The 27,766-nt window shown below is 38.1% G+C and overlaps 1 protein-coding gene across 3 annotated transcripts in view; it reads right to left on the bottom strand.

The window, feature by feature from the left end:
- The window catches only part of M1AP (meiosis 1 associated protein), a 71,998-nt gene that overhangs the window by 33,495 nt on the left and 10,737 nt on the right, over positions 1–27,766 (bottom strand). For all 3 annotated transcript variants that reach the window (XR_010405587.1, XM_045884701.3, XM_064572283.1), the window contains exons 3-4: positions 13,234–13,419; positions 12,043–12,211 (exon numbers count right to left, since the gene is read on the bottom strand). Coding sequence is in view for 2 of the 3 variants with exons in the window: in XM_045884701.3 (XP_045740657.2) it covers positions 12,043–12,211; positions 13,234–13,419 (355 nt within the window). In the remaining variant the exon portion in view is untranslated. The remainder of the gene's footprint in view (positions 1–12,042; positions 12,212–13,233; positions 13,420–27,766) is intronic.

The raw sequence follows: 27,766 nt of genomic DNA, 5'->3' as shown, positions 1-27,766 counted from the left end.
GTTTCTATATTTCACATGAAATGATACTATATTAATTCTAAGTAGGCTGCATAAAAGTTAAAAAATACCTTTTAATGCCTGTAAGGTTTCTACATTTTATGTAAAATATTATAATTTTATTTATTTATTTGGGAGAGAGAGAGCGAGCATGGGTGGGGGGGGGTAGTAGCAGAGGGAGGAGAAGCAGGCTCCCCACTCTGCAGGGAGCCAGACGTGGGGCTCCCTAGGATCATGACCTGAGCTGAAGGCAAACAACTGACTGAGCCACCCAGGTGCCCCTCTTATTTTATTTTTTAAGTGACCTTTATACCCAATGTGGGGCTCAAACTCCACAATCCCGGGACCAAGAGTCTCATGCTCCACCGACTGAGCCAGCTAGGCACCCTAAAGTATTGTAATCTTGCGGCTTCTACGTTTTATATGAAGTGGTACTATACTGACTCTGAGTAGACTGTGAAAAGTTAAGGATCTGTAACATAATCCCTAGAGAAGCCACTGAAAAGTAATGCAAGGAAATATAGCTAAATGACAAAATATAAATTAAAACAGAATTCTAAAAATATTCAATAATCTAAAAAAAGTGGGAAAGCAGGGAAAGGGTGAACAAAAACCAGAGAAGACAAAAAATAAAATGGTATACCTAAATCCAACCATATCAATACTTATGGTAAATGTTAAGGGATTATATACTCCAAATAAAAGGCAGAGATTAGTAGAATGGGTAAAAAGCAAAACCCAATTACAGGCTGTCTATAGGAGATACACTTTAGTATAAAGACACAGATGGGTTGAAACAAATGGATGAAAAAAGGTGAACCATAAACACAGTAAGACCCAAGAAAAATAAAAACATATCATACAAAGACTTGTTTATGGATATTTGTAGCAGCTTTAGTCACAACAGACAAAAATTGGAAACAAGTGAAACACCCATTAACAGGTGAATGGTTAAACAAAATGTGGCATATTCATACAATATACTACTAGTCAGCAATAACAAGAAACTATGGTATAAACAATGACATGGATTAATCTCAAAGTCTAAAAGAAACAAGTCAGACATAAAAGAAAATTGTATGATTGCATTTATACAAAATGCAAACTCATCTACAGACAAAAAGCACATCAGTGGCATACACTAGGGAATGAGGGAGGGAAGGAGTGTAAAGGGGCAAAAGGAATCTTAGGGATGATAGAAATGTTCTGTATTTTGATTGTGGTAATGACTTGTGGGCATATACAACTTTCAAAACTCATTGAATTTATACTTTGAATGGGTGCAATGTATAGTATGTAAATTATTCCTTCATAATCTTGGAGAGGAAATGTTTTTTAAACTTCTATTTTCAAATAACTTTATTTTTTTTGTTGAGCTCTAAAAAAATTCTTTAATTCAATTTAAAAAAAGGGAAGAACTAACATTTTCTGAGACCATGGCTTCTGTTAATGAAATAAGCAGATGTCTCTCTGTGTTGAAAATCTTTAGGTAATAAATACAATAGTGGTTCTAATTTAGTCTTAACACCACAAGGAAATGACTTTACTGTGGTTATCAAAGACAAACTCAATGAACAGCTGCGTTTTCTGGTCTATTTTCCAAGACACTGGTAGGGGGAAACAATCAATATATGGAGTCTGACAATTGCACTGAAGCATGAAGCATAAGATAGGGTTTTTTTTTGTTTTTGTTTTTACTTTTTTTTTCTGGACTCCTTTAGGAAGCAATGAATCTTTACCTTCTATGTTTGGGTTGTTAACATTTGGTGTTTCCTGAGAACACATATGGATATAATAGCTTTCCAAAAAAGCTGACACTGATCCTTAGCAAAGTTTGGAGGAAATACTAAACAGATGGTTTGTGAGCACTTAGAAAGGGAACCTGATACCCTTGTGTACAAGGCTGAGAAGTGCAGGCTGGCTGACAGCATCGTTAGGTTGATATGTAACTGGCTGAAAGACTTACATACTCAACCAGTACGCTGCTGTCAATCTGGACAGATGCCCTCTGGATGCCAAAGTGCATTGATCATACCAGCCATTTTAATTTTGGCATATTTATTATTTAGTCATTCTTTAGAAAGCTATTATAAAATTTTTATTATATACAAATGAACACATGCAACATATATGTAAGCTACAAGCATAATAGCAAAAGGAACATTCATGAATCCTTTATTCAACTTAAGATGTAGAATATCAACAATACTACTAAGATATCTGTATGCTTTGTCCTGATCTTCTCCAAGGGAAACCTTGCCACATTGAATTTTGTTTTTTTATCATTCCTTTCCTTTTAAAAGTAGTTAAACAAATGTTTTTAATGAGCAAATGTTCATTATTTTATTTTATTTTTATTATTATTATTTTTTAGATTTTATTTATTTATTTGACAGAGACACAGCGAGAGAGGGAACACAAGCAGGGAGAGTGGGAGAGGGAGAAGCAGGCTTCCTGCTGAGCGGGGAGCCCGATATGGGGCTCCATCCCAGGACCCCGGGATCATGACCTGAGCCAAAGGCAGATGCCCAACGACTGAACCACCCAGGCGCCCCATGTTCATTATTTTAAACAAATGTTTTATTATTTTAATTTTGATTGAACTTTATAAAGAGGTATCATATTTTATATCTTTGGTTATCTGCTTTTTTCTCAATATTGAGAAGATTCATCCACATTGTATGTAGCTGTGGTTCATTCATTTTCATAACTATATGATATTCCACTTTGTGAATATACCTTATAATATTTATTCATTCCTCATTCAATGGACATTTGAGTGATTTCTAATTTTTTGGCTTTTTGAATAATATCAATATTCACATTCCTGTATGTGTTTCTAGGTACACATTTGTAGAAGTTTTTCTGGAGATATTCTCCTAGGAATGGAATTGCTGGATTATAGGATATTGTGAATGTTACTTTACAACAAAATGACAAGTTGTGTACCAAATTTACACTCTTTCAGTGTGTAAGAGTTTACACTGCTCTGCTGTCAACACTACAGTGAGACTTCTTAAGTTTTTGCAAACTAGCGGGCATAAAATCGTATATCATTATTTCAATTTGTATTTCCCTGCTTACTAATGAGGGTGACAAATTTTCTTATATTAATTTGCCACTAACACTTCCTCTTCTGTGAAATGTCCATTCAGATCTTTTGCTCATTTCAAAATTGGATTTTTAAAAGAAGTTGTTTATTCTGGATACCAGATCTTTATTGGTCATTTGAATTAGATACAGAGTTATGATTTGTCTTATCACTTTCTTATGATGTCTTTTGAGACTGGGGGGTTGTTTCCTCCTTCCTTCCTTCCTTCCTTCCTTCCTTCCTTCCCTCCCTTCCTTCCTCTCTTCCCTCCCTTCCTCCCTTCTTCTTTTCCCTCCCTTCCTCTTTTCCCTCCCTCCCTTCCTTCCTCTCTTCCCTCCCTTCCTTCCTCTCTTCTCTCCCTTCCTCCCTTCTTCTCTTCCCTCCCTTCTTTCCTCTCTTCCCTCCCTTCCTCCCTTCTTCTCTTCCCTCCCTTCCTCCCTTCCTCTTTTCCCTCCCTCCCTTCCTTCCTCTCTTCCCTTCCTTCCTCTCTTCCCTCCCTTCCTTTCTTCCTCTCTTCCCTCCCTTCCTCCCTTCCTTCCTCTCTCTCTTCCCTCCCTTCCTTCCTCTCTTCCCTCCCTTCCTCCCTTCCTTCCTCTTTTCCCTCCCCCTTCCTTCCTTCCTCCCTCCCTTCCTCTCTTCTCTCCCTTCCTCCCTCTCTTCCCTCCCTTCCTCTCTTCCCTCCCTTCCTCCCTCTCTTCCCTCCCTTCCTTCCTCTCTTCCCTCCCTTCCTCCCTTCCTCTTTTCCCTCCCTCCCTTCCTTTCTTCCTCCCTCCCTTTCTTCCTCTCTTCCCTCCCTTCCTTCCTTCCTCTCTTCCCTCCCTCCCTCCCTCCCTCCCTCCCTTCCTTCCTTCCTTCCTTCCTTCCTTCCTTCCTTCCTTCCTTCCTTCCTTCCTTCCTTCCTTCCTTCCTCTCTTCCCTCCCTCCCTTCCTTTTACTTCTGGAAGAGTTTGTATAAGATTGGACTGATCTGTTCCCTGAAAGCTTGACAGAACTCAACTGTAAAGCCATCTACATTATGGGAACCATTCAGATCTTTTATTTGTGAGTCAAATTTGATATCTTTTTAGGAATGCGTCCATTTTTGTCTAAATGTTTGAATTCATAGTTCAATCTGCAATTATGTTCCCTTTTCCCAACCCTAACATAGTTTCTTGTGTTTTTTTCCTTCTCTTTTTCCTTCATTAGTTTCACCAGAGGATTCTCTGCTTATCAGTTTTTTCAAAGAACCAGCATTTGAATTGTTGATTATTTTTATTGCCCCTTTCAACAAAGGCAGTAAAGAGAATGGTTAAGTATGGCAGATTTGGAGTCAGACTGCTTAGACTTGAACCCTTGTTCCATCTCTTAACTGAGAAACCTTGGGAAAGTTAATGTGGACAAGGAACTATGCCTTAGTTTCTTCATTTAGATACATGAGGATTAATAAGATAATATGTAGAAATTATTTATTTATTTATCTATCGCTATATATCTATTTATTTTAGAGAAGGAGGAGGGGCAGAGGGAGAGAGAGAGAGAGAGAGAGAGAGAGAGAGAGAGATTCTCAAGTAGGCTCCATGCTCAGCACATGAGCCCAATGTGGGGCTCGATCTCATAACTCTGAGATCATGACCTGAGCTGAAATCAAGAGTCAGATGCTTAACAGACTGAGCCACCCAGGCACCCCTGTGGAAACTATTTAGAACAAAAAATATTTGGACAGTAAATGTTTAATAAATGTTGCTATTATTATGATCCATAAACAAAAGTTAGAGTAGGTTAAGAGACTGTGGCTTTTATTTCGTTTATCTTTTCCTTGAGGCTCAGAACTTACTTAAAAATGAGTAAAGCTAGCAGCATTATTCCATCAATGGCTCTTTTATGGGGTTAACTTTGGCTGCTGGAATTGGCAGGCCCTCTCCTAGACCCTAAATTTATGATCAAAATCCAGCATTAAGGATCTGCTCTAATGAGCAGGGTTGGCATATATGTAAAGAGGGCATATAAAGATAAAGAAGGCCACCAGCTTCCCCTCATAACTCTATTTCATAGACCAACACTTCTAGTCCTCTTTTAAGAGCAAAAGAGGAACAAAATGGATCAATAACAGAAAAGAAAGGCTATAAAAACGGTGGGAGAAGTTTTATAATATTATGTTACATGAAAACAAAATACCATATATGTGAATTATAACTATGTAACATAAACATGATTGTGAAAACCAAGAAACAATGTGCAAAAATAAAATCAGTATATGAGGATAATGGAATTATGAATGGTTTTAAATTTAAACATTTTTTATGGTCATATCTTCTTTTTCAGTAAAAAAGTTATTAGAGCTTGAAATTTTCTCAGTAAAAAGGCATATATAAAAAGGTTCTACTATTACTACTATTTTTAAAAAGATTTTATTTATTTGCCAGAAAGAGAGAGAGAGCACACAAGAAGGGGGAGCGGCAGGCAGAAGCAAGTTCCCCACTGAGTAAGGAGCCTGATGCAGGGCTCAATCTCAGGACCCTGGGATTATGACCTGAGCAGAAGGCAGATGCTTAACCAACTGAGCCACCCCAGCGTCCCATACTGTTACTACTATAAATATCACAGATAATGTTTATTTACTGCTCACATGTGCCAGACACTGTTCTAAGTGCTTTACATGCAAGATGTATTTAATCCTCATAAAAACCCTATGAGGCAGCTACTCTTATTAGCCCTATTTTGTAAACGAAAAAATTGTGGAATAAAAAGTTTAAATAACTGTTCAAGGTCACGCAGTTCTTCGGTGAAATGTAAAAATCCAACTGGATGGGTGAATAAATAGTGATGAATTTATACAGTAAAATGCCTCACAGATGTTAAAAGGAATATATTAGTTCTGTGTGTGTCAATGTGAAAAAAAATATTGGATAATTAGCCAAATGGAAAAAATAAAAATGCAGACAGAACAGTGAGTACTGTAATAATGTTACATGTGTGTCCATATCCATGTACATGTAAGGAAAATTATTCAGCAGAATGTGCCCTACGCTACTAATGGTGGTTATCTCTGGAGAGCAGAATTTTGGGTCATTTGAATGGTCTATATTATACTTATGCAATGTTTAAGTTTGTACAACTTGTAATAAAAAATGGTAAAATGACCAGACAAAAGCTACTACAAAGAGAACTAGATTGGATCTTTCAGCTAAATTTTAAAATAAAGAAAAAATGCACCAGTTAGACCAAGCAGGAACAGATGAAAAGAAGCACCATTTATGGGGCACCTGGGTGGCTCAGTCAGTTAAGTGTCTGCCTTCAGCTCAGGTCATGATCCCAGGATCATGGGATTGAGTCCCACATTGGGCTCCCTGCTCAGCACAGAGTCTGCTTCTCCCTCTGTCCCTCTCTCCGCTCCTGCTCTCTCTCGCTCTCTCTCTCAAATAAATAAATAAAATCTTTAAAAAAAAGAAGCACCTTTTATGTGGTTAGAGGGAAATATATAATAGGCTATATGGTCTGAATATTTATAGAAAATTTAACTGATATGAATATGATTTAAAGTTAATCTTTTTGGGGTGCCTGGGTGACTCACTCGTTAAGTGTCTACCTTTGGCTCAGGTCATGATCCCAGGGTCCTGGGATCTAGTCCCGCATCAGGCTCCCTGCTCAGTGCAGAGCCTGCTTCTCCCTCTCCCTCTGTCATTCCCTCTGCTTGTGCACTCATTCTCTCTCTGTCAAATTTTCTGAAAGAGCTCATCTTTGTCCCTGGCTGCCTGAAGAGCTGTTCCTCCACTGAACGGATCACAAACAAGTGCCTTGGGGGCGCCTGGGTGGCTCAGTTGTTTAAGCGGCTGCCTTCAGCTCAGGTCATGATCCCAGGGTCCTGGGATCGAGCCCCGCATCGGCTCCCTGCTCCGTGGGAAGCCAGCTTCTCCCTCTCCCACTCCCCCTGCTTGTGTTCCCTCTCTCGCTGTGTCTCTCTCTGTCAAATAAATAAATAAGATCTTTAAAAAATAAATAAAGTTAATCTTTTCATTTTAGATTTTGTTAAAAAACCTTCTAAAATGCCCATGAAAAAGTGCTCAACATCGCTCGGCATCAGGGAAATCCAAATCAAAACCTCAATGAGATACCACCTCACGCCAGTCAGAATGGCTAAAATTAACAAGTCAGGAAACGACAGATGTTGGCGGGGATGCAGGAAAGGGGAACCCTCCTACACTGTTGGTGGGAATGCAAGCTGGTGCAGCCACTCTGGAAAACAGTATGGAGGTTCCTCAAAAAGTTGAAAATAGAGCTACCATACGACCCAGCAATTGCACTACTGGGTATTTACCCCAAAGATACAAATGTAGGGATCCAAAGGGGTACATGCACCCCGATGTTTATAGCAGCAATGTCCACAATAGCCAAACTGTGGGGAGAGCCAAGATGTCCATCGACAGATGAATGGATAAAGAAGATGTGGTATATATATACAATGGAATATTATGCAGCCATCAAAAGGAATGAGATCTTGCCATTTGCAACGATGTGGTTGGAACTGGAGGGTGTTATGCTGAGCGAAATAAGTCAATCAGAGAAAGACATGTATCATATGACCTCACTGATATGAGGAATTCTTAATCTCAGGAAACAAACTGAGGGTTGCTGGAGTGGGGGGTGGGGTGGGAGGGATGGGGTGGCTGGGTGATAGACACTGGGGAGGGTATGTGCTATGGTGAGTGCTGTGAATTATGCAAGACTGTTGAATCACAGATTTGTACCGCTGTAACAAATAATGCAATATATGTTAAGAAAAAAAAGAAGAAGAAGATAGCAGGAGGGGAAGAATGAAGGGGGGTAAATCGGAGGGTGAGACGAACCATGAGAGATGATGGACTCTGAAAAACAAACTGAGGGTTCTAGAGGGGAAGGGGGTGGGAGGATGGGTTAGCCTGGTGATGGGTATTAAAGAGGGCATGTTCTGCATGGAGCACTGGGTCTTATGCACAAACAGTGAATCATGGAACACTACATCAAAAACTAATGATGTAATGTATGGTGATTAACATAACAATAAAAATTAAAAAAAATAATACCTCCCCCCAAAAAACCTTCTAAAATGTGAGTCTACTTTTTTCATTTCTAAGTTCATTTTTATTTTGATGATTGTGGATCTTGCAGTCTCCAAGTCATCTTTATAATTAGTTCTCACTGTGCAGGACTGCACTAAAGGGGACAGAATTTTGACTGATTGAAGGACATACTCTCATAGTTACTTTTTAAACGAATCTGCATCAACATTTCCCTGTAACCGGTCTCTCTAAAAGTGGAGTAGAGATACTTTTCCTTTAATCGACGATCATGGTTACCAGAGTTAAAAAAAAAATTATAAATAGACTCAAGAAGTGCTTGAATTAATTCATGATATTCATGGGTTACAAAGGGAAGCTATGAGTGTTTGACATATGAATCTAACTATTTGAACTGATGTCAGAGAAGGTGACCATCACCTCTCCCAAATCATTTGGTTTTCTCCATTCACTTATTTTTCTTTTTTTTAAAAGATTTTATTTATTTATTTATTTGAGAGAGAGAGAATGAGAGACAGAGAGCATGAGAGGGAGGAGGGTCAGAGGGAGAAGCAGACTCCCTGCCGAGCAGGGAGCCCGATGAAGGACTCGATCCCAGGACTCTGGGACCATGACCTGAGCCGAAGGCAGTCGCTTAACCAACTGAGCCACCCAGGCGCCCCATTGACTTATTTTTCAAGAAACATTTATTGAGGGGCGCCTGGGTGACTCAGTTGTTAAGCGTCTGCCTTCGGCTCAGGTCATGATCCCAGAGTCCTGGGATCGAGCCCTGCATCGGGCTCCCTGCTCAGTGAGCCTGCTTCTCCCTCTCCCTCTGCCTGCTGCTTCCGCTGCTTGTGCTCTCTCTCTGTTAAGTAAATAAATAAAATCTTAACAAAAAAAGCATTTATTGAGAATCTACTATGTGCCAGGCTGAACGATATATATGCTGGTGATACAAAGATGCATTAGACACAGTCTTATCCTTAGGTAACTTACAGTCCACTTGGGATCTGGCCATAAAAACAAATCTCAGAAATATTAAACCACCCATATGCAAAAATTTTCAGAAATATTAAGATTAGCTGATTTTACTGAACATTTATTATGTACTAATTAACACACATCACCTCATTTAATACACACAACTACTGCATTGGGCAGGAATTAGCAACTAAGGCTTAGACTAAGTACCTTGCTCAAAGTTGCACAGCTAGTAAGTGATAGAACTGGGGTTTAGACTCAGACAACCTGATTCTGGAGCACTCATCTTTTTGAGAATGAGAGAAGTTGCTTTTGCTAATCTCTTCCTAAGGTCACCAAGATGAGGCAAACATCAATGGAATAAAATAATTATGAAGGAAGTATAGGCAAACTGGGAAGATTCAAGCTATGAACCATACATATACTTAACCCACAAAGAGGAATTACAAGCAATTTATGGGATGATGTATTATTTATAAGCAAATAGGAGGTTACTGGAAGATCATCATCACTGACACAATGTAGAAAGCTGTCTTCCTGAATGTAAAAGCTCTTCTATCCAAATACTCTAAATAAAGGCATCAGGTGGTCTCCAAGTACTCTGAGCTCTGTGCCACTAGAGATACAGGAAATTCTTACTGGATATGGTCACTGAAGGGAGAAAAGGACATAGTCCATGCCTGATATATTCATGGCCAAAGAGAAAGAAAAAGAGCTTCTCTCTCACAGATTCAGTTTGAGAACCTACTAGGGAGGACTCTGGTGGCCTGAGGAATTATGATGGCCTCATCTGGGTCATGGCCCACTCTGTGACCAGGAAGGTAAGGTGTTACTAGAGAATGGGGATTCAGGGGATGCTGGGCAGACCAAGAACTGTCTCCACAGGTATCACTTTCATCAATTCATTCAACAAATATCTCCTGTAATCTAGGATAGTCTACACACTGGGACACAGAAATAATAAAGACAAATTCCTAATCCCAAGGCACTTAGAATTTAATTCAGAAAGAAAAGATATCAAGTAGTTTACAGATTAGATGAGAAGACAAAGTTATCACACAATCAAACAATGGTGAACAATTTTCCATGGCATATAATCAAGTGCTAAATTGTTTGGTACAGACCACAAGTGATATTGTTGTTCTAAGGAGAGGAAAATCAACATAGTAATCAGGAACACGAATTAGGCCTTAAGGGATGGGGAGTATTTGGCTGGAAGGGGATAAGGGAAGGAACTCAGAGGAAAGAAGAGGGAATTCAAAGGAAAAGACAGCTTTAAGTGAAGAGATGGAGAGAGAAAGAAAGACATTCAGTGAGGAGACTGCTTGAGAAAAGCAGAGTGTGCCAAGTGGGTGAGAGCTCATAAACGATACAGCTAAGGCTGGTTATCCTCCCTCCTGGACCAGAACAATGTCAGTGGCCTCATGATGCTGGAAGGATCCACGTCTCAGGATTTGAGGAGAAACACACCCTTAGTTTCTTTTCTTTTTTTTTTTTTTTTAAAGATTTTATTTATTTATTTGACAGAGAGATAAGAGAGAGCACAAGTAGGCAGAGAGGCAGGCAGAGGGAGAGGGAGAAGCAGACTCTCCACTGAGCAGGGAGCCCGACGCAGGGCTCGATCCCAGGACCCCGTGATCATGACCTGAGCCGAAGGCAGCCGCTTAACCGACTGAGCCACCCAGGCACCCCCCACACCCTTAGTTTCTAACTCTCTCACCTAATTAGTGGGTTATCCAAGTGTGACCAGGAAGAGATCAATGGTATCAGAACAGGGGCTCCTCCCATGTGCACAGCCTTGGAGAGGGCCAATACATCCAGGAAGGACGACCACTGAAGGGTGAACATAACTTGAGTGTTGGATAAATTAAAACTGGTTAAAAATATCTTAAACTCCATAATTTGGGAATCTCTCCTTAACTTTGACCAAAATCTTTTCATAAATTTCCACTGCCTTAGAATGAAATCTAAATGTTTTAGAATGGCATATATGGCCTTTCTTGATCAAATCCTTGCCTACCTTTATAGACTTACTCCTGCTTCTGCCTGATCTGCTCTAGTCATAGGGAACCATGGGCACTTCCCTGAAAGTTGATTAATCTTGCTTTCTCATGCTCCCACGTCTCCTTTTTGAGTGTTCTTTTCTTCTTCCTCTACATGACTAATTCCTATATGTTCTTTAAGACTCAGTTCGAATATTTTCTGTTCTAGGAAATTTAGAATTATTCGTGATTTATGTAGGATTTTTTGGCAGGGACCTGGGCACGAGTGGTTGCCGGGTTGGGGTAGGCAGGTTGGGGACACCAGAGCTGGGAAGCTAGCAACTGAGAACCCCATTATGGGGAGGTGGGAAGGACACAGGACATAGGGCGTGTGTGAGCTGAGACTCTAATCCCCTGGTACACCCTCCATTGTTCCATAAAACTTCACTTATAAAATATAAATTCAAAGTTAAAATTATTAAGAATTTCAAGAGAGCAACCAAAGAGCATTAAATCCCAAGCATAGGGTGTTTCTGAGTGCCAGGCCCTGCGTGACTATACTGGTCATAAGTCCATGAAACCAGCCCTGTATATAAGTCTGTTTATTCAGCATTGGTTATAATAGCAAAGGGTAATAAACCAAATTGTTCATTAATAAGTGATTAAACAAACTATGGTCCAACCACACAGTAAGAAAATCATGTAGCCAGTAAAAAATAAGACAGATCTATAGATACTAACACAGACAGCTGTCCAATGCACAAAGACGGTTATAGAATATTATGGATGTCATGATCCCATTAAAATAGTAAATATATATTTAATATATGTTAGGCCTATATACACACTTAGAAACACCTGTCTGAACTGTAGTAAAATCTGTTGGTTTCATTTCATTGAAGAACAAAAAGACCATGGAAAATAATCTTATTGACTACTCATTAAAATTCTTTTTACCTTTTCCTTTAATTCTTACCATCACTGCTAGGCTCTTCAGCTGGGGACACTGAGTCCATATACTCCAGGACTCCCTTTGTGATCTCAACCACCTGAAGTCTCCTGACCCTGACTAGGTCTGTATCTTTCAATCCTTCCTCCAATTGTTTGACCACCTCTTTTCCAGGCTGGGAAGTCAGAACAGTAATCTGGAAATAAATCCAAGAATCAATGTGTCTACTTTCTCTAATGTACAGAGTGAAGAACATAGCAGGTTAGATCTGGAGGATAGACACAGCAGAAGTCTGTGGCAGTGGCTATTGTCTTTGAAGCAAAGAAGATTTCATGGTAACTTACAAATCAAATTTCATTTGACAGGTTCTGGTGGGAGAGATCTGGTGGGATAAATCATCACAGGACCCTTCCAAACAGGTGAGGCCTGCCCCAGAAAGTGACCAGTGAGAAAACATTCCTGTGTTTTAGTTTTTTAAGATTGCTTGAAGCACTGATAGCATCTCTCATGCTCAAAATGCTTTGATTTTACAAGGCAACAAAGGAAATAGAATCCTTACATTCCACTAAGTGTGTACTAAATATCAGAGGGCCTCTGTGCTTTTTTCTCATGGTGGTACTTCCACATAGATTTCTCTCCTTGTTCAACCTGGATACAGGTGAGCTGTTTCTTTTGCTTTCTTAACTCTAAAATGTACTCACTCTTGATCAATATATCTAACCTGAAAGAATATTGAGGTGTTTGTGTATAATCTGAATATTTTATTTCAACTGAATGAATATGCTGTATGTTTTCATTAGTAGTTTTGTCTTGAATTTGAAAATCTGGAAGGCAAATATTAAATATATGCAATTCTTTTTTGCACTTGGACATTTTTTTTGGTGCTTGAAAATTTTTTTTTTTAGAGAGAAAGAGTGAGGGAGCATGTGTGTGCACATGGAGGGGAGGTGCAAAGGGAGATGGAGAGAGAATCTTAAACAGGCTCCACCACCAGCACGGAGCCATATTCAGATTTTATTTTGATTTCAGTTTTTCATTATAATTCACTTCAGCCCATATTTTTAGCATTTCTCTCTATGCCAGATATGTATTAAGAACTGCACAGGCTACAGGAAAAAGGGAACATATCTCTTGCCTGCAGGGAGATGAAAATCTAGCCTTGAAAATTACCATCAAAGTGTATGAAACAAAGAACAATATAAGACCAGTATCTCTTACCTCCAGGGAAGTGTAGCTCAGAGATGCACCTGTGGTCACGTGTCTGCTATACTGTTTGAACTGCTGGAGCCCATCCTGTACTGCCAGGTGCAGACAAGGGCCGGGGGGTCTGAAACAGCCTTCTCTCTGGAACATGCGGAGTTCTGAGATGCAGGCCTGCAGCCTAGCAAAGTTGCCTTTCACTTGCTGCAGAGAAAAATGAACCAAAGATCTTTAGTGACCTGGGTTCCAGATTAATGGACAGTCTAACTTCATTATCAATTACTCCTCAGGGATCCCTTCCCTTCCTGCAGATTTGTTTATTTGACCAACATCTACTCAATGCCTACTATGCTCTAGGTACTGCACTAAAATCTTCCCTATACCAGAAGAAAGAAAATTTGCAGCCAAAGGGCTTTGATTATGTGGAGTTACCAGAAACAGGAAAGGAAGTGTTTGAACTCATTCACTCACCCAAAGGGAAGTCCAGTTGTGACTGCTGAGTTTTACTTTGGGGTGGTCTGCAAACTGGAGGCCTAGTTCTTAAATATTATCTTCATTTCTTAGTCAGTCTAGGTACTGGGAGCCTCTCTACTTCCCAGAAATGAGGATTTTGATGTGGTTGATCATTTCAGAACTGATAAGGTCCTACCCACTCTGCTCCTCAGGATCACTTCAGTAAAGAAGAGATGCTTGGCTTAGTCTGCAGTCAGCTCAAGGATCCAACATGTAAACCTCTTGGTTCTAACTCACCTCCCTTTATAAAAAGTTGCTATTAGGAAGTAATTAATCTAATCTGATTCTATATCAATGTTACCTCTCCTAAGGATGTATATATTTTGAATAAATGTGGAATGAAAATATGTGACACTCTGAATTCTAAGCATCAATAGCAGATGGGGGTTGGGCGGGGAAGAATTATATTTGGCATGAGGAAACCACCCTGACAAAGAGCAGAACTGAGCAATATATGCAAAATACACATAAAATTCATGAGCATGAGCTGCAATACTGCCAGGGTACTTAAGTCAACACCTGCCCCACTCAATTCCACAGCTCCTTACTTTGCTAACATGCTGCTCCTCTCCCTGAATTTCTGGGAAAAACACAAAAAATAGGATGTAATTCTTACACAAAGATAATTTGTAATTTAGATGGGAAGATAAGAAACCTACTAAAAAAAGAAATGAGAACAAATGAGACCATACATATAGGCTAGTGGCCTTCAAAAATTTCTTTTCATATACCCCCTAAAAGAATCTGAAGACTGACACACCTATTTATTTATTTATTTATTTATTTATTTATTTATTTATTTATTTATAGTTTTTATTTAAATTCCAGTTAGTTAACATACAGTGTAATATTAATTTCAAGAGTAGAATTTAGTGATTCATCATTTACATACAACACCAGGTGCTCATCACAGGTGCCCTCCTTAAGCCCCATCACCCATTTAACCCTCCCCCCATCTCCTCTCCAGCAATCCTCAGTTTGTTCTTTATAGTCAAGAGTCTGTTTTATGGTTTGCTCCTCACCCCCCACTGCTCATGTGTTTTGTTTCTTAAATTCCACATATGAGTGAAATCATATGGTATTCCTCTTTCTCTGACTGACTTATTTTGCTTAGCATAATACTCTCTAACTCCATCCACATCCTTGCAAATGGCAAGATTTCATTCTTTTTTGGGCACCTGGGTGGCTCAGTTGGTTAAGCGACTGCCTTCGGCTCAGGTCATGGTCCTGGAGTCCTGGGATCGAGTCCCGCGTTGGGCTCCCTGCTCGGCGGGGAGTCTGCTTCTCCCTCTGACCCTCCCCCCTCTCATGCTCTCTCTCTATCTCATTCTCTCTCAAGTGAATAAATAAAATCTTTAAAAAAAAAAGATTTCATTCTTTTTTATGGCTAATATTCCATTTGGTATATATATATAATATATATTATATATATTATTATTACTGTATATCCATATATATATATCTATCACATCTTCTTTATCCATTCATCAATTGATGGACCTTTGGGCTCTTTCCATAATTTGGCTATTGTTGATAATGCTGCTATAAACACCAGGGTGCATGCATCCCTTTGAATCTGTATTTTTGTATCCTTTGGGTAAATACTTAGTAGTGCAATTGCTGGATCATAGGGTATTTCTATTTTTAACTTTTTGAGGAACCTCCATACTGTTCTCTAGAGTGGCTACACCAGTTTGCATTCCCACCAACAATGCAAGAGGGTTCATCTTCCTCCACATCTTCACCAAAACCTGTTGTTTCCTGTGTTAATTTTACCCATTCTGACTGCTGTGAGGAGATATCTCATTGTAGTTTTAATTTGTATTTATCTGATGATGAATGATGTTCATGTGTCTGTTAGCTATCTGGTTGTCTTTGGAAAAATGTCTATTCATGTCTTCAGCCTATTTCTTAACAGGATTCTTTGTTTTTTTGAATGTTCAGTTATGAGTTCTTTATATATTTTGGATACTAATCCTTTCTCAGATATGTCATTTGCAAATATCTTCTCCCATTCCGAAGGTTGCCTTTTAGTTTTGTTGATTGTTTCCTTCACTGTGCAGAGGGTTTTTTTTTTTTTATCTTGATGAAGTCCCAATAGTTCATTTTTGCTTTTGTTTCCATTGCCTCAGGAAACATATCTAGTAAGAAGCTGCTATGGCCAATGTCAAAGAGGTTACTCCCTTTGTTCTCCTCCAGGATTTTGATGGTTTCTTGTCTCACATTTAGGTCTTTAATCCATTTTCTTTTTTTTTAAAGTAGGCTCCATGCCCAGCTTGGGGCCCCACTCAGGGCCCAAACTCACAACCTCGAGAGCGAGACCCGAGCTGAGATCAAGAGTCGGATGCCCAATCCAGGCACCCCAGTCTTTAATCCATTTTGAATTTATTTTTGTGTATGGTATAAGAAAGTGGTCCAGTCCATTCTTTTGCATGTTGCTGTCCAGTTTCCCCAACACCATTTATTGAAGAGACTGTCTTTTTCCATTGGATATTCTTTCCTGCTTTGTCGAGGATTAATTGCCTATATATTTGTGGGTTCATTTCTGGGTTTTCTATGCTGTTCCACTGAACTATGCAAGTACCATACTGTCTTAATCACTACAGCTTTGTAATATAACTTGAAGTTCAGAAAGGTGATGTCTCTGAGAAAGGACAGGTGGGGCTAGGTAGGGACAAATAGGTAAGGAGGCTATGCGGTCAGGCTCACAGAAATTCCAAAAATGTGGAGGTATAAGGAAACCAGAGATAAGGGAACACTCCAGGCCACCCTGCCCTAGGTGTCCAAAGGGGAAGTCTTATTTATGACAGTCTCCTGTGGTCAACGGAAAATAACCAGACCCTAAAAAGAAGTAAGCCATTAAAGATGTTATCACTAGTCCTTAATCAATGGTGCCGCCAGTAGAGAAGTCAAAAAGATTTAAATTCCCTGGTTAGCTTTCTATAAAAGGCCAACCCTAAAAGCCCGCAGTGGCAACCCTGTCGGGATCCCTCTCACTCCTGAGAGCTTTTTCTGTATCCTTAATGAAATTCTATTGCTTTACTCACTTCTTTTGTCTGTGAGATTCATTCTTCGATTCTGTGAGACAAGAACCTAGCTCTCCCACTTTACCTCCAACTTTGTTTTTCTTTTTCAAGATTGCTTTGGCTATTTGGGGTTCTATACAAATTTTAAGATGGTTTATTCTAGCTCTGTGAAAAATGCTGGTGGTATTTTGATAAGGATTGCATTCAATGTGTAGATTGCTTTGGATAATACAGACATTTTAACAATATTTGTTCTTCCAGGGTGCCTGGGTGGCTCAGTTGGTTAAGCATCTGCCTTCACCTCAGGTCATGATCCTGGAGTCCCAGGATTGAGCCCTGCATCAGGCTCCCTGCTCAGTGGGGAATCTGCTTCTGCTTCTGCCCCTCACCCCACTTGTGCTCTCTCTCAAATAAATAAATAAATAAAATCTTTAAAAAAAAGTATTTGTTCTTACAGTCCATGAGCATGGAATGTCTTTCCATTTCTTTGTGTCATTTTTAATTTCTTTCTTCAGTGTTTTAAAGTTTTCAGAGTACATACATTTTACCTCTTTGGTTAGGTTTATTCTTAGGTATCTTATGGGTTTTGTTGCAACTGTAAATGGGATCGATTCCTTGACTTCTCTTTCTGCTGTTTCATTATTGGTATACAGAAATGCAACAGATTTCTGTATATTGATTTTGTATCCTGAGACTTTACTGAATTCGTGTATCAGTTCTAGCAGTTTTTTGGTGGGGTCTTTTGGATTTTCTGTATAGAGTATCATGTCATCTGTAAATAGTGAAAGCTTGACTTCTTCCTTGCCAATTGGGATGCCTTTTATTTCTTTTGTTGTCTGATTGCTGAGGCTAGGGCTTCCAGTACTATGTTAAATAACAGGGGTGAGAATGGACATCCCTGTCTTGTTCTGACCATAAAGGAAAATATCTCAGTTTTTCCCCACTGAGGATATTAGCTGTAGGTTTTTCATATATGGCCTTTATAATGTTGAGGTTTGTTCCCTATAACCCTACTTTGTTGATTTTTTTTTTAAAAATCGTGAATGGATGTTGTATTTTGTCAAATGCTTTTTCTGCATCTATTGAAAGGATCATATGGTTCTTATCCTTTCTTTTATTAATATGGTGTATCACATTGGTTGATTTGCAAATACTGAACCACCCCTGCAGTCCAAGAATAAATTCCACTTGATTGTGGTGAATGATTCTTTCAGTATACGGGTGGATTCTATTTGCTAGTATTTTATTGAGAATTTCTGCATCCATGTTCATCAGGTATATTGACCTGTAGTTCTCTTTCTTAGTGGAGTCTTTGTCTGGTCTTGGTATCAGGGTAATGCTGGCCTCAAAAAATGATTTTGGAAGTTTTCTTTCCATTTCTATTTTTTGGAATAGTTTGAAAAGAATAGGTATTAACTTTCCTTTAAATGTTTGGTAGATTCCCTTGGGAAGCCCTCTGGTCCTGGACTTTTGTTTGTTGGGAGATTTTTTTTTTTTTTAAGATTTTATTTATTTATTTGACAGAGAGAGAGATAGCTAGAGCAGGAACACAAGCAGGGGGAGTGGGAGAGGGAGAGGCAGGCTTCCTGCCGAGCAGGGAGCCCGATGTGGGACTCGATCCCAGGACCCCAGGATCATGACCTGAGCTGAAAGCAGACGCTTAACGACTGAGCCACCCAGGCGCCCTGTTGGGAGATTTTTGATTACTGTTTCAATTTCTTTGCTGGTTATAGGTCTGTTCAAGTTTTCTATTTCTTCCTGTTTCAGTTTTGGTAGTTTATATGTTTCTAGGAATTTATCTATTTCTTCCAAGTTGTCCAATTTGTTGGCAAACAATTTTTCATAATATTCTCTTATAATTGTTTGTATTTCTGTGGTGTTGGTTATTTCTCATCTCTCATTTGTGATTTTATTTGGGTCCTTTCTCTTTTCTTTTTGATAAGTCTGGCTAAGGGTTTCTCAATTTTATTAATTTTTGCAAAGAACTAGCTCCTGGATTCATTGATCTGTCCTATTGTTTTCCTAGCTTCTATATCATTTATTTCTGCTCTAATCTTTATTATTCTCCTTCTCTTTGCTCTCCTTTTCCTCTTTCCTGCTTGCTGAAACACAAGCATAAGAATAGCCAACTTGGCCTACAAAATAGTAGCTGTGTTGCAGATGGTAGTAAGATGGTGGAGCAATGAGCCAGGAGGAGCATGGTTCCTTATTGATTATGGAGTTGCCACACTAGCCCTAGATTGCCTACAATTATTTGAGAGAGAAATAAACTTATATCTTATTTAAGCCACTTTTATTTTGGGGTTTCTATGACTCACAGCTGAACCTAATCTTAACTGATCCAATGCTATTAAAAAAATTCCTCAACTTTCTTTTTGGTAGTGTTTTAGGAGGAACCAACAGTAAAAGTGTGTTTCCAACAGTCAACTTTGCAATAATCAAAAGACTGTACTTTTCTGCATTTAAGTTTTCTAGAATGAAAACATATTTTTTAAAATCAGAAAACGCATTTCTATTTTGAAAACTGAAACAAAAAGCTTATCTCCTGTAATTAAAATAAAAAAAATAGGATGACCTCCTGATGTCTCTGCCAGGAGGTTACAATAACCTTTAGGAAAAGGAAGTGATCTTCTAACAAGGCTTGAAAATATTGCCTATTTGAGTATTGGAGAATTCTGCCAAATGCAATGGTTTTGGAAATATTGGAAATTAAGCTGTTCTTTCTTACATTAATCAAATAATAGGGCCACTTACTGCTCGAGAACACTCCTGGTTGATAACCTCCTGTAGCAAGAGGCCATGCACCCAATTCATCTAAAAAATTATATCATTCAAAAACAAGCTAAACAGAAAGTAGGCTAAAACATAACTATGTATTATATCCCTTGAAAGTGGTATCTGATCTCTCAGGTACTCACTTTGATTCTGGAAGTGATTTTAAAATGCAGGCTTTGCAGAAACATTAATTGCCTAGAATGTGAAGAGCTCATATATCTTGGCCGGGAAACAATTTCTGTATATCAAAGGTTGATGACTGATGAATGCTACAGAAAGTCTTATATTCTTAGCTTTTTTTCTAATGAATTGCCGAGGTGACATTCCATACAGCAACAGCGTAAATAGTTCAGACTTGAGTTCCAAATCTAAAAGGTGGGGTCAGGGACCTATAGGGAGCTGTTAGATAAAGAGGGAGAAAATAGGTGGTAGGAAGACGAGGCCTGGTGTCTCTCAGCTGGAGTTGTACCACTACCAGCAATCTGCAATCTGAGCAGTCAAATGTCCTAACTTCTCCTCCCTCTCCCCTGGATGGAAAGTTTGGGATTTCCATTGTGGAAGATTCAAATGTGCTTTAGGAATTTGCTGAGTTGAAATGTAGCCCAGTGAATCAGGTACTGAAGTTGCCTACAACATTGTTTGGAGTTATTATTCTATCACAAACTCAAGTTCTTTGTCTTAGATATCTGGGTGGGTTTCAAGGTGCAGAGTGGAGACCCTGATTCAGTTATATGAGCTTTGCACAGAGAGGTGGAAGTTGGGATGGGTGGGTAAGGACTGATGAACCCTCACTGCATTTCTTTCAGCTTTTGTTGTAGACTAGTGGTACAAATATGCCTAGAAGATGCTCTCTCCCTAGATCTAGTACCAGTGTGTTCTTCTTCCTTACGGCAGTTTAGGATAACTCAGATTGATGTCTCACTGGGAATCAAATGAAAAAAATTAGAACATAGTTTAGGTCATTGATTTTCAAAAATCTTTTTATCAGTAGAAACTTTTATAAAAAATTAAAAATTTACGTAGAATCTCCATATATAAATTGCATTTTATTAGCACAAATGTATTTTCAATATTTTGTTTGTTCAATATTTTGTTATATATTTTCAATATATAATACATGCACATGATTCAAAATTTAAAGGTTGTAAAATTATATGCAGAAAAAAAAATCACCTTTCCACTCATTCTTCAGCTAACCACTGGTTTCCTGGAAGCAATCTATATTGGTAGCTTGTTGGATATCTTCCCAGAGATTTTTTCTTTACATGAAAGAAAATATAAAAGATAAATTTGTTCTTCTTGCCAAAATAAGAGAGACTATGATAATCTTTTATATCTTGATTTTATTGCATAGTGTACTTGGGCAATCATTTCATTCAATAGATGAAAAGCGTCTTAATTTTTTTAAAAGATTTTTTATTTATTTGAGAGAGAGAGAGCACACGAGCCGGGGAGAGGGGCAGAGGGAGAGAGAGAAGCAGGCTCCCCATTGAGCAGGAAGCCTCATGTGGGGCTCCATCCTAGGACCCTGGGATCATGATCTGAGCCGAAGGCAGATGCTTAACTGATTGAGCCACCTAGGTGCCCCAAAAGTGTCTTAATTTTTACAGCTACAGAGTATTCCATTAATGGATGGGACATAATTTTATTTAACCAATTTCCTATTGATTGACATTAGATTGCTTTCAATCTTTTGATACTGTAAAGAGTGCTGAAATGATAATACATAAGTCATTTTTCCACATATGAAAATACATCTGTAGGATAAGTTCCTAAAAGCAGACTTGCTAGGTAAAAGGGTATGTAAATTGTGATACTGTCACCAAATTGCCCACCATAGAAATTGTGTTAATTTATACACCCATAAATGGCATGTAAGTGTGCCGATTTCTTTAAAACCTCATGAACAGTATGTTATTAAAAAAAAAAAAAACTTTGGTAATCTTACAGGTGAAAAATAATAGCATCTCAATGTACTTTAAGTTTTCTTTTTCATTTCTTTTATAAGTGAGATTGAACATATTTTGATACATTGAAGGGTCATTTATATTTCTTTTTCTGAAAATTATGTATGTAATTTCTCATTTCCTATTGGAGTATTGGTCTTTACCTTAGTGATTATGTAACATTTTTTTTTTTTTTGCCAAGCACAGATTTTCTATTTTTATACAGCTGAATTTATTAATCTTTTACTTTTGGAATTTTGGGTTTTGTGTTATGGTTAGAAAAGTCTTTCTTACTCTGATATTTTCCCCCATGCTCTGTGAGCTAATTATCAACTTATTGCCTCTAGGATCCAATTCACCTTTCAATATATGTCTGCAATAATGGACAGAATCCCTTTCAACCTTTCTCCTTTACATGGACCACAATGTTAAGGATTTGAGTAGAGAGCACTGGAGGAACACCACAGGAGGAAGATGCTTTCTTGCTGAAAGCAATGGGGTATGAGAACATCTGATAGTGCTCCACACTAGCAGATAGTGCCCCAAACTAGCAGGCCCTTGATTTTACAGACTGAATGTTTATGTTCCCTTAAAATTCACATAGTTAAGCCCTAACTCCTAATGTGGTAGCATTTAAGTGAGGCCATTGAGAGGTAATTAGGTTTAGATGAGGTCATGAGGATGCAGTCTATGGTGACCTTCTAAGAAGAGGAAGGACACCAGAGCTCTCTCTCTCTTCACATACATGCACTGAGGAAAGGCCATCTGAGCACACAGCAAGAAATCTACTGTCTGCAAGCCAGAAGAGGGCTCTCACAGGACCTGGCCAATGCTTGCACCCTGGTTTCGAACTTCTAGTCTCCCAAACTTTGAGAAAATAAGTATGTATTGTTTAAGCCATCTAGTTTATAGAATTTTGTTGTTATGAGAGCCTGAGCTGACTAAGACACTGCAACCTCTTGGCCTTGGCTTGGTGATCACCTTTCAGCAGGCCTCTTGACACAGACTGCCTCAGGTCTCCTGCCTGCAGTAATGCCTCACTCCCTCTGTTCACCTCAGAGGTTTATCTCCCGTGGCCCTCCCAGTGATGCTGCAATTTCCACCTGGGTGCTGTCTGCTCCAGGCATCCTGTCTATATTGGTATCTCCACTCTACACACTTATGCCCCAGTCACTGATAAGAGCTCACCTACATCTGGAAGATTGCATCCTGCTTTCCCAGTAACCATGGACCAGCTCTGGCTTGGGATAACCAGTGAACTTCTTTTTTTTTTTTTTTTTTTTTAAGATTTTATTTATTTATTTGAGACAGAGAGAATGAGAGACAGAGAGCATGAGAGGGAGGAGGGTCAGAGGGAGAAGCAGACTCCCTGCCAAGCAGGGAGCCTGATGCGGGACTCGATCCCGGGACTCCAGGATCATGACCTGAGCCGAAGGCAGTCGCTTAACCAACTGAGCCACCCAGGCGCCCACCAGTGAACTTCTTTGCATCCAGTCAGCTGCAACTATACTTTCTCCAACTGGTCCTGAACTCCAGCCTTGGGAAAGGAGTCCACTTTTCAAGTTTGTCCTTCCTGGAGATCACTACCTCAGCCCTAAGGTACCATAAAAAGTTCTCATATCTTACAGTTGCTTTATTATCATAGTTGAATATGTTAAACGATGTTAAAATTTTCCATATAAACTTCCCTTGTTTAAATCACCGTGTGGTTTCTCTTCTTCTGATTGAACTCAGACTGATACAGTCTCTTCTCCTACAGTTTCAATTTTTACATTTAAAACTTTGATCTATCTGGACTTTATACTGATGTAATCAGTGAGTATGGATCTAACTTACTTTTTTCCTACATGGCTATCCAGTTGACCCAAGCATTTACTGGATAAATTTTTTCCAATAGATTTTATTATATTTTTAATTTTTAATTTTTTCTACATTTACTTATTTTTAGTAATCTCTACACCCAACATGGGGCTCAAACTCACAACCCTGACATCCAGAGTCCCATGGTCTTCTGACTGAGCCAGCCAGATGCCCCTTCAATTAACTTTAATTAATTAATTAAAATTATATATATTATAAATTAATTTATTAATTTATTTAAGAGAGGGAGAGAGAGGTGGGGAGGGGCAGCAGGAGAGCAGAGAAAGAATCTTAAGCAGGTTCCATCCCCAGCACAGAACCTGATAGGGGGCTCAATCTCACAACTCTGAGATTATGACCTGAGCTGAAATCAAGAGTCAGATGCTTAACTGACTGAGACACCCAGGCACCCCCCCAACTCCAATTAATGTTAAATACCATCTTTATTATATACTAAATTCTCCCATATGTTTGGGTCTATTTCTGGACCTTAACTTATATTCCATTCCCCTATCTTTTCAATCTCCAGTATCACACTTGAATATGTTTAATATTTAATAGTTCCTAGCTATATTTTGGGTTTTTTTTTTTTCTTCTAACTTGAACTTTGTCATTAGGATGTCCAGTTTTCCTGCTGAAAATTTTATCAGGAATTTCATTATATTTACAGATTAATTTAGAGATAATGGACATCTTTCTGGTCTGAATCTTCCCCAAAACTAATGACTTTTAATTTGTGCAAGTCTTCTTTTGGGTTTCTCAATAATATTTTAATTCATATAAGTCTTGCACATATATTATTAATTTCAATCCCAAGTATCTGATAATTTTGGTTATTGTATGAGATCTTTTCTGCCACTTTAACTTCAAACTTGTTGTTTGGGATATATGAAGGGTTTTAATATCTGTATTAGTCCTTGTACTAGACTATTGTCATGAGTTCTTTCATTGTTTGAAATAATTTTCTAGTTTATTCTTTTGGACATCATTAATTTGCAGATAACAATCATTTTATCTCCTTTTTTCCTATTTTTATATTCTAATTTATTTCCCTTGTGCAATTGCATCAGTGAAAATCTCCAGAATACTTGTAAATAATAGTGATAACACAGGAATGTATTTAGTGTCTTTTCATTAAGTATGATTTGATTCTTAAGCTGTCATAAACATATATTGTGCTCAGGGATAGTTACCGATACCTATTTTATTAGAGTTTTTTAAAAACAAGACTGGATGTTGCATTTTATTAAATGCTTTTTTCAGTATTTACAGAAATGAACATGATCATATTTTTTTCTTATATATTAATACAGTAAACTGTACTAATGGGTTCCCTAATATTGTACCATTTTTTTTTATTCCTGGTATACGATCTTTTTAAATACAAGCTGGGAGTGTCTAGGTGGCTCAGTCAGTTAAACCTCCAACTCTTGATTTCGGCTCAGGTCATGATCTCAGGGTCGTGGGATGGATCCCTCTGTCAGGCTCTGTGCTCAGCCGGGAGTCTGTTTGAGATTCTCTCTCTCCCTTTAGATCTGCCTGCCCGCCCCTGCTCTCTCTCTCTCTCTCTCAAATAAATAAATCTTTAAAAACATATATATATAGGGCGCCTGGGTGGCTCAGTGTTAAGCAACTGCCTTCGGCTCAGGTCATGATCCCAGGGTCCTGGGATCGAGTCCCATATCGGGCTCCCGGCTCAGCAGGAAGCCTGCTTCTCCCTCTCCCACTCCCGCTGCTTGTGTTCCTGCTCTCGCTGTCTCTGTCTCTGTCAAATAAATAAATAAAATCTTTAAAAAAAACAAAAAACAAAAAAACCCATATATATATATATATATATATATATATGCTGGATCCTATTGCCTGTACTTTATTTGGGATTTTGAATAGAAATTCGTGAGACTTGCTGTAGTTTTTCTTTTTGTGCAATATTTGTTGGGTTTTAGTATCAATATTATGTCATCTTCATAAAAAGGATTTGGAAGGTTTTTTTTTCTTTCTGTGGTATGAAACAGTTAAAAAACATAGTAATGATCTGTTCTTCGAAAGTTTAGTATTATTCCCCTGTAAAATCATTTGGTTTCAGTACTTTATTTTGGGGGAAGGTAGCTCTTTGAAAACTTTATTTGTTTTATGGAAAATGGTGAGTTTAGATTTTTCTATCTCTTCTGAATTTAATTTTGGTAATTATATTTGCATGGAGAATTATGTGGTTATTTCCCCCTTATCTTATTTTGTGTATAGGCATCTTCTCCTTCTGCCCTTCTCCTCAAACTAAGTTTACTAATGGTTTTATCTATCTCCCCCCCCCAAACCAAACTTGGTTTATTAATTTGTTCCACAATTTTCTATTTTCATATTCATTATTTTTTGTTTTTAATCTTTATTATTTCCATCCTTCAGCTCTCCTTAGGTTTGTTTTGTTCGTCTTTTGTTCTTAAGTTGCATAATTCATTTATTTGCAGTCTTTCTTGTTTATTAATACAATTTAAAATAAATTGATATAAAGATATTAATTTTCCTTTTAACACTGTATTTTTTATAGCCCATAGGTTCTGATATGTAGTATTTTATTATTATTATTTCCTACACATATTGCAATTTTAGTTTGGATTTCCTCTTCACTCCAAATTTATTTAACAGTTAAAAATTTCCATTAGGTAGATACTTTTTTTCTTCTGGTTTTGTCATTTATTTCTAGTTTTATTGCAGGGTGTTCAGAAAATGTTGACTGAACTATTTGTACTTTCGGAATTCACTAAAGTTTTAAGTTTGTGGCTTAATATATGACTGACTTTTGTGAATATTCCATGAGCACTTAAGGAGGGTGGATATTTCATACATACATATGATCATATTTCTCTTAAAAATGTTGATGCTATGTTATTTGGTACATAAGTACTCAAAACTGATATATTTTCTATGGCTTCCCCCCTCCAACAAACCTTCTGTACTGAATATTGTTCATATGTATCCATATTCTCTACTCTTTTGTGTCTAGCATTAAAGTGACATTCTAGTGTCATTTAGTGCTTTTTGCTCCAAATTCAACCTTGTCTGATATTAAGATCATGTTTTTTTGGGGGGGGGGAGCGGGGGAAGGTTCATTTGCCTAGTCCTTTGTCTTTTCTTTTATTGTCAACCTTTCTGAATAACTTTGTTGCAGCTGTATCTTTTTAACACAGCAGAGTTTTTAATAGGTGAGTTTAGCACACTTTATTGATATGACAGATATATTTGTTTTTATAGTAACATATACTCTATTTTCATAGCCTTTTTTTTTAGATTTTATTTATTTATTTGACAGAGAGAGAGAGAGCTCACAAACAGGGGGAATGGCAGGCAGAGGGAGAGGGAGAAGCCAACTCCCTGACAAGCAGGGAGCCTGATACAGGGCTCAATCCCAGGGTCCCGCTATCATGACCTGAGCCAAAGGCAGAGGCTTAACTGACTGAGCCATCCAGGCGCCCCTCATAGCTTTTTTTTTTTTTTTAAGATTTTATTTCTTTACTTGAGAGAGAGAGAGGAACCGAGAGAGAGAGAGAGAGAGAGAGAGCATGCACGCAGGCAGGAGCTGGGTGGCGGGGCAGAGAGAGGGAGAAGCAGACTCCCCACTAAGCAGGCAGCCTGATACCCCAGGTCCTCCATCCCAGGACTGTAGGATCATATCATGACCTGAGCTGAAGGTAGATCTATTTTCACAGCTTTTGAAAAATCACTATACTGTATAACTTCTTGTTCTATATAAGCTTTTACTGTCATAATTAGAAAGGTTTGTATTTGTTTTAGTTTTTATAACTACATGTTTATATAATTCCCTTATTTCCTTAGTACTATCCATTAATGAACAATAACAAAAACCTTCACTATAAACAATGACAGAATTTGTATTTTTCCTTTCTTACTCTTCCCCTCCTTCTCCTGTAGTACTCAATTATTGTTTATTATATTATCTTTATTGGGGTTTGCTTTTATACTTTTTAATGTAATATATCCCTATTATTTGTCACTTTCAAATAATTTCATTTGAATGTCAGCTATTAAGGATGAGGAAGTAAATGTTATAGCCAAATTAGATCACTATTAGTCCTAAAGTTCCACTGTATATCATATATGATTTAAATAATACCTTTGTTCTCATGAAAGGTAAAAGAATTGGTAAGATATTCACTGTAAGGGAATTCTTCCGAAATTCTGCTTTGAGAAGAGATTAATCATTTTGGTCAGATTTATTTATATTAAGGGCACAATGGATATAAAAGGAATTCTAATATTTTAATTATGATTCCTCTGTCATTATTCCTTATGAAAAGCTCAAGGTTATACTCAGAAATTAAATACTCAGAAATTAAATATGAAGAGATATATTGAGGTATTCATCTTGGGCAAGATTTCCTACCCGCTATCATTCACCATTATATTGAGCTAACTTTG

This window comes from Mirounga angustirostris, unplaced genomic scaffold (assembly GCF_029215605.1).
Source record: "Mirounga angustirostris isolate CCGP_5_RB_7025 unplaced genomic scaffold, mMirAng1.0.hap1 SCAF_10, whole genome shotgun sequence".
NCBI classification, from domain to species: domain Eukaryota; kingdom Metazoa; phylum Chordata; class Mammalia; order Carnivora; family Phocidae; genus Mirounga; species Mirounga angustirostris.
The sequence above is the reverse complement of the archived record's forward strand: the minus strand, read 5'-3'. Positions and strand labels throughout refer to the sequence as shown.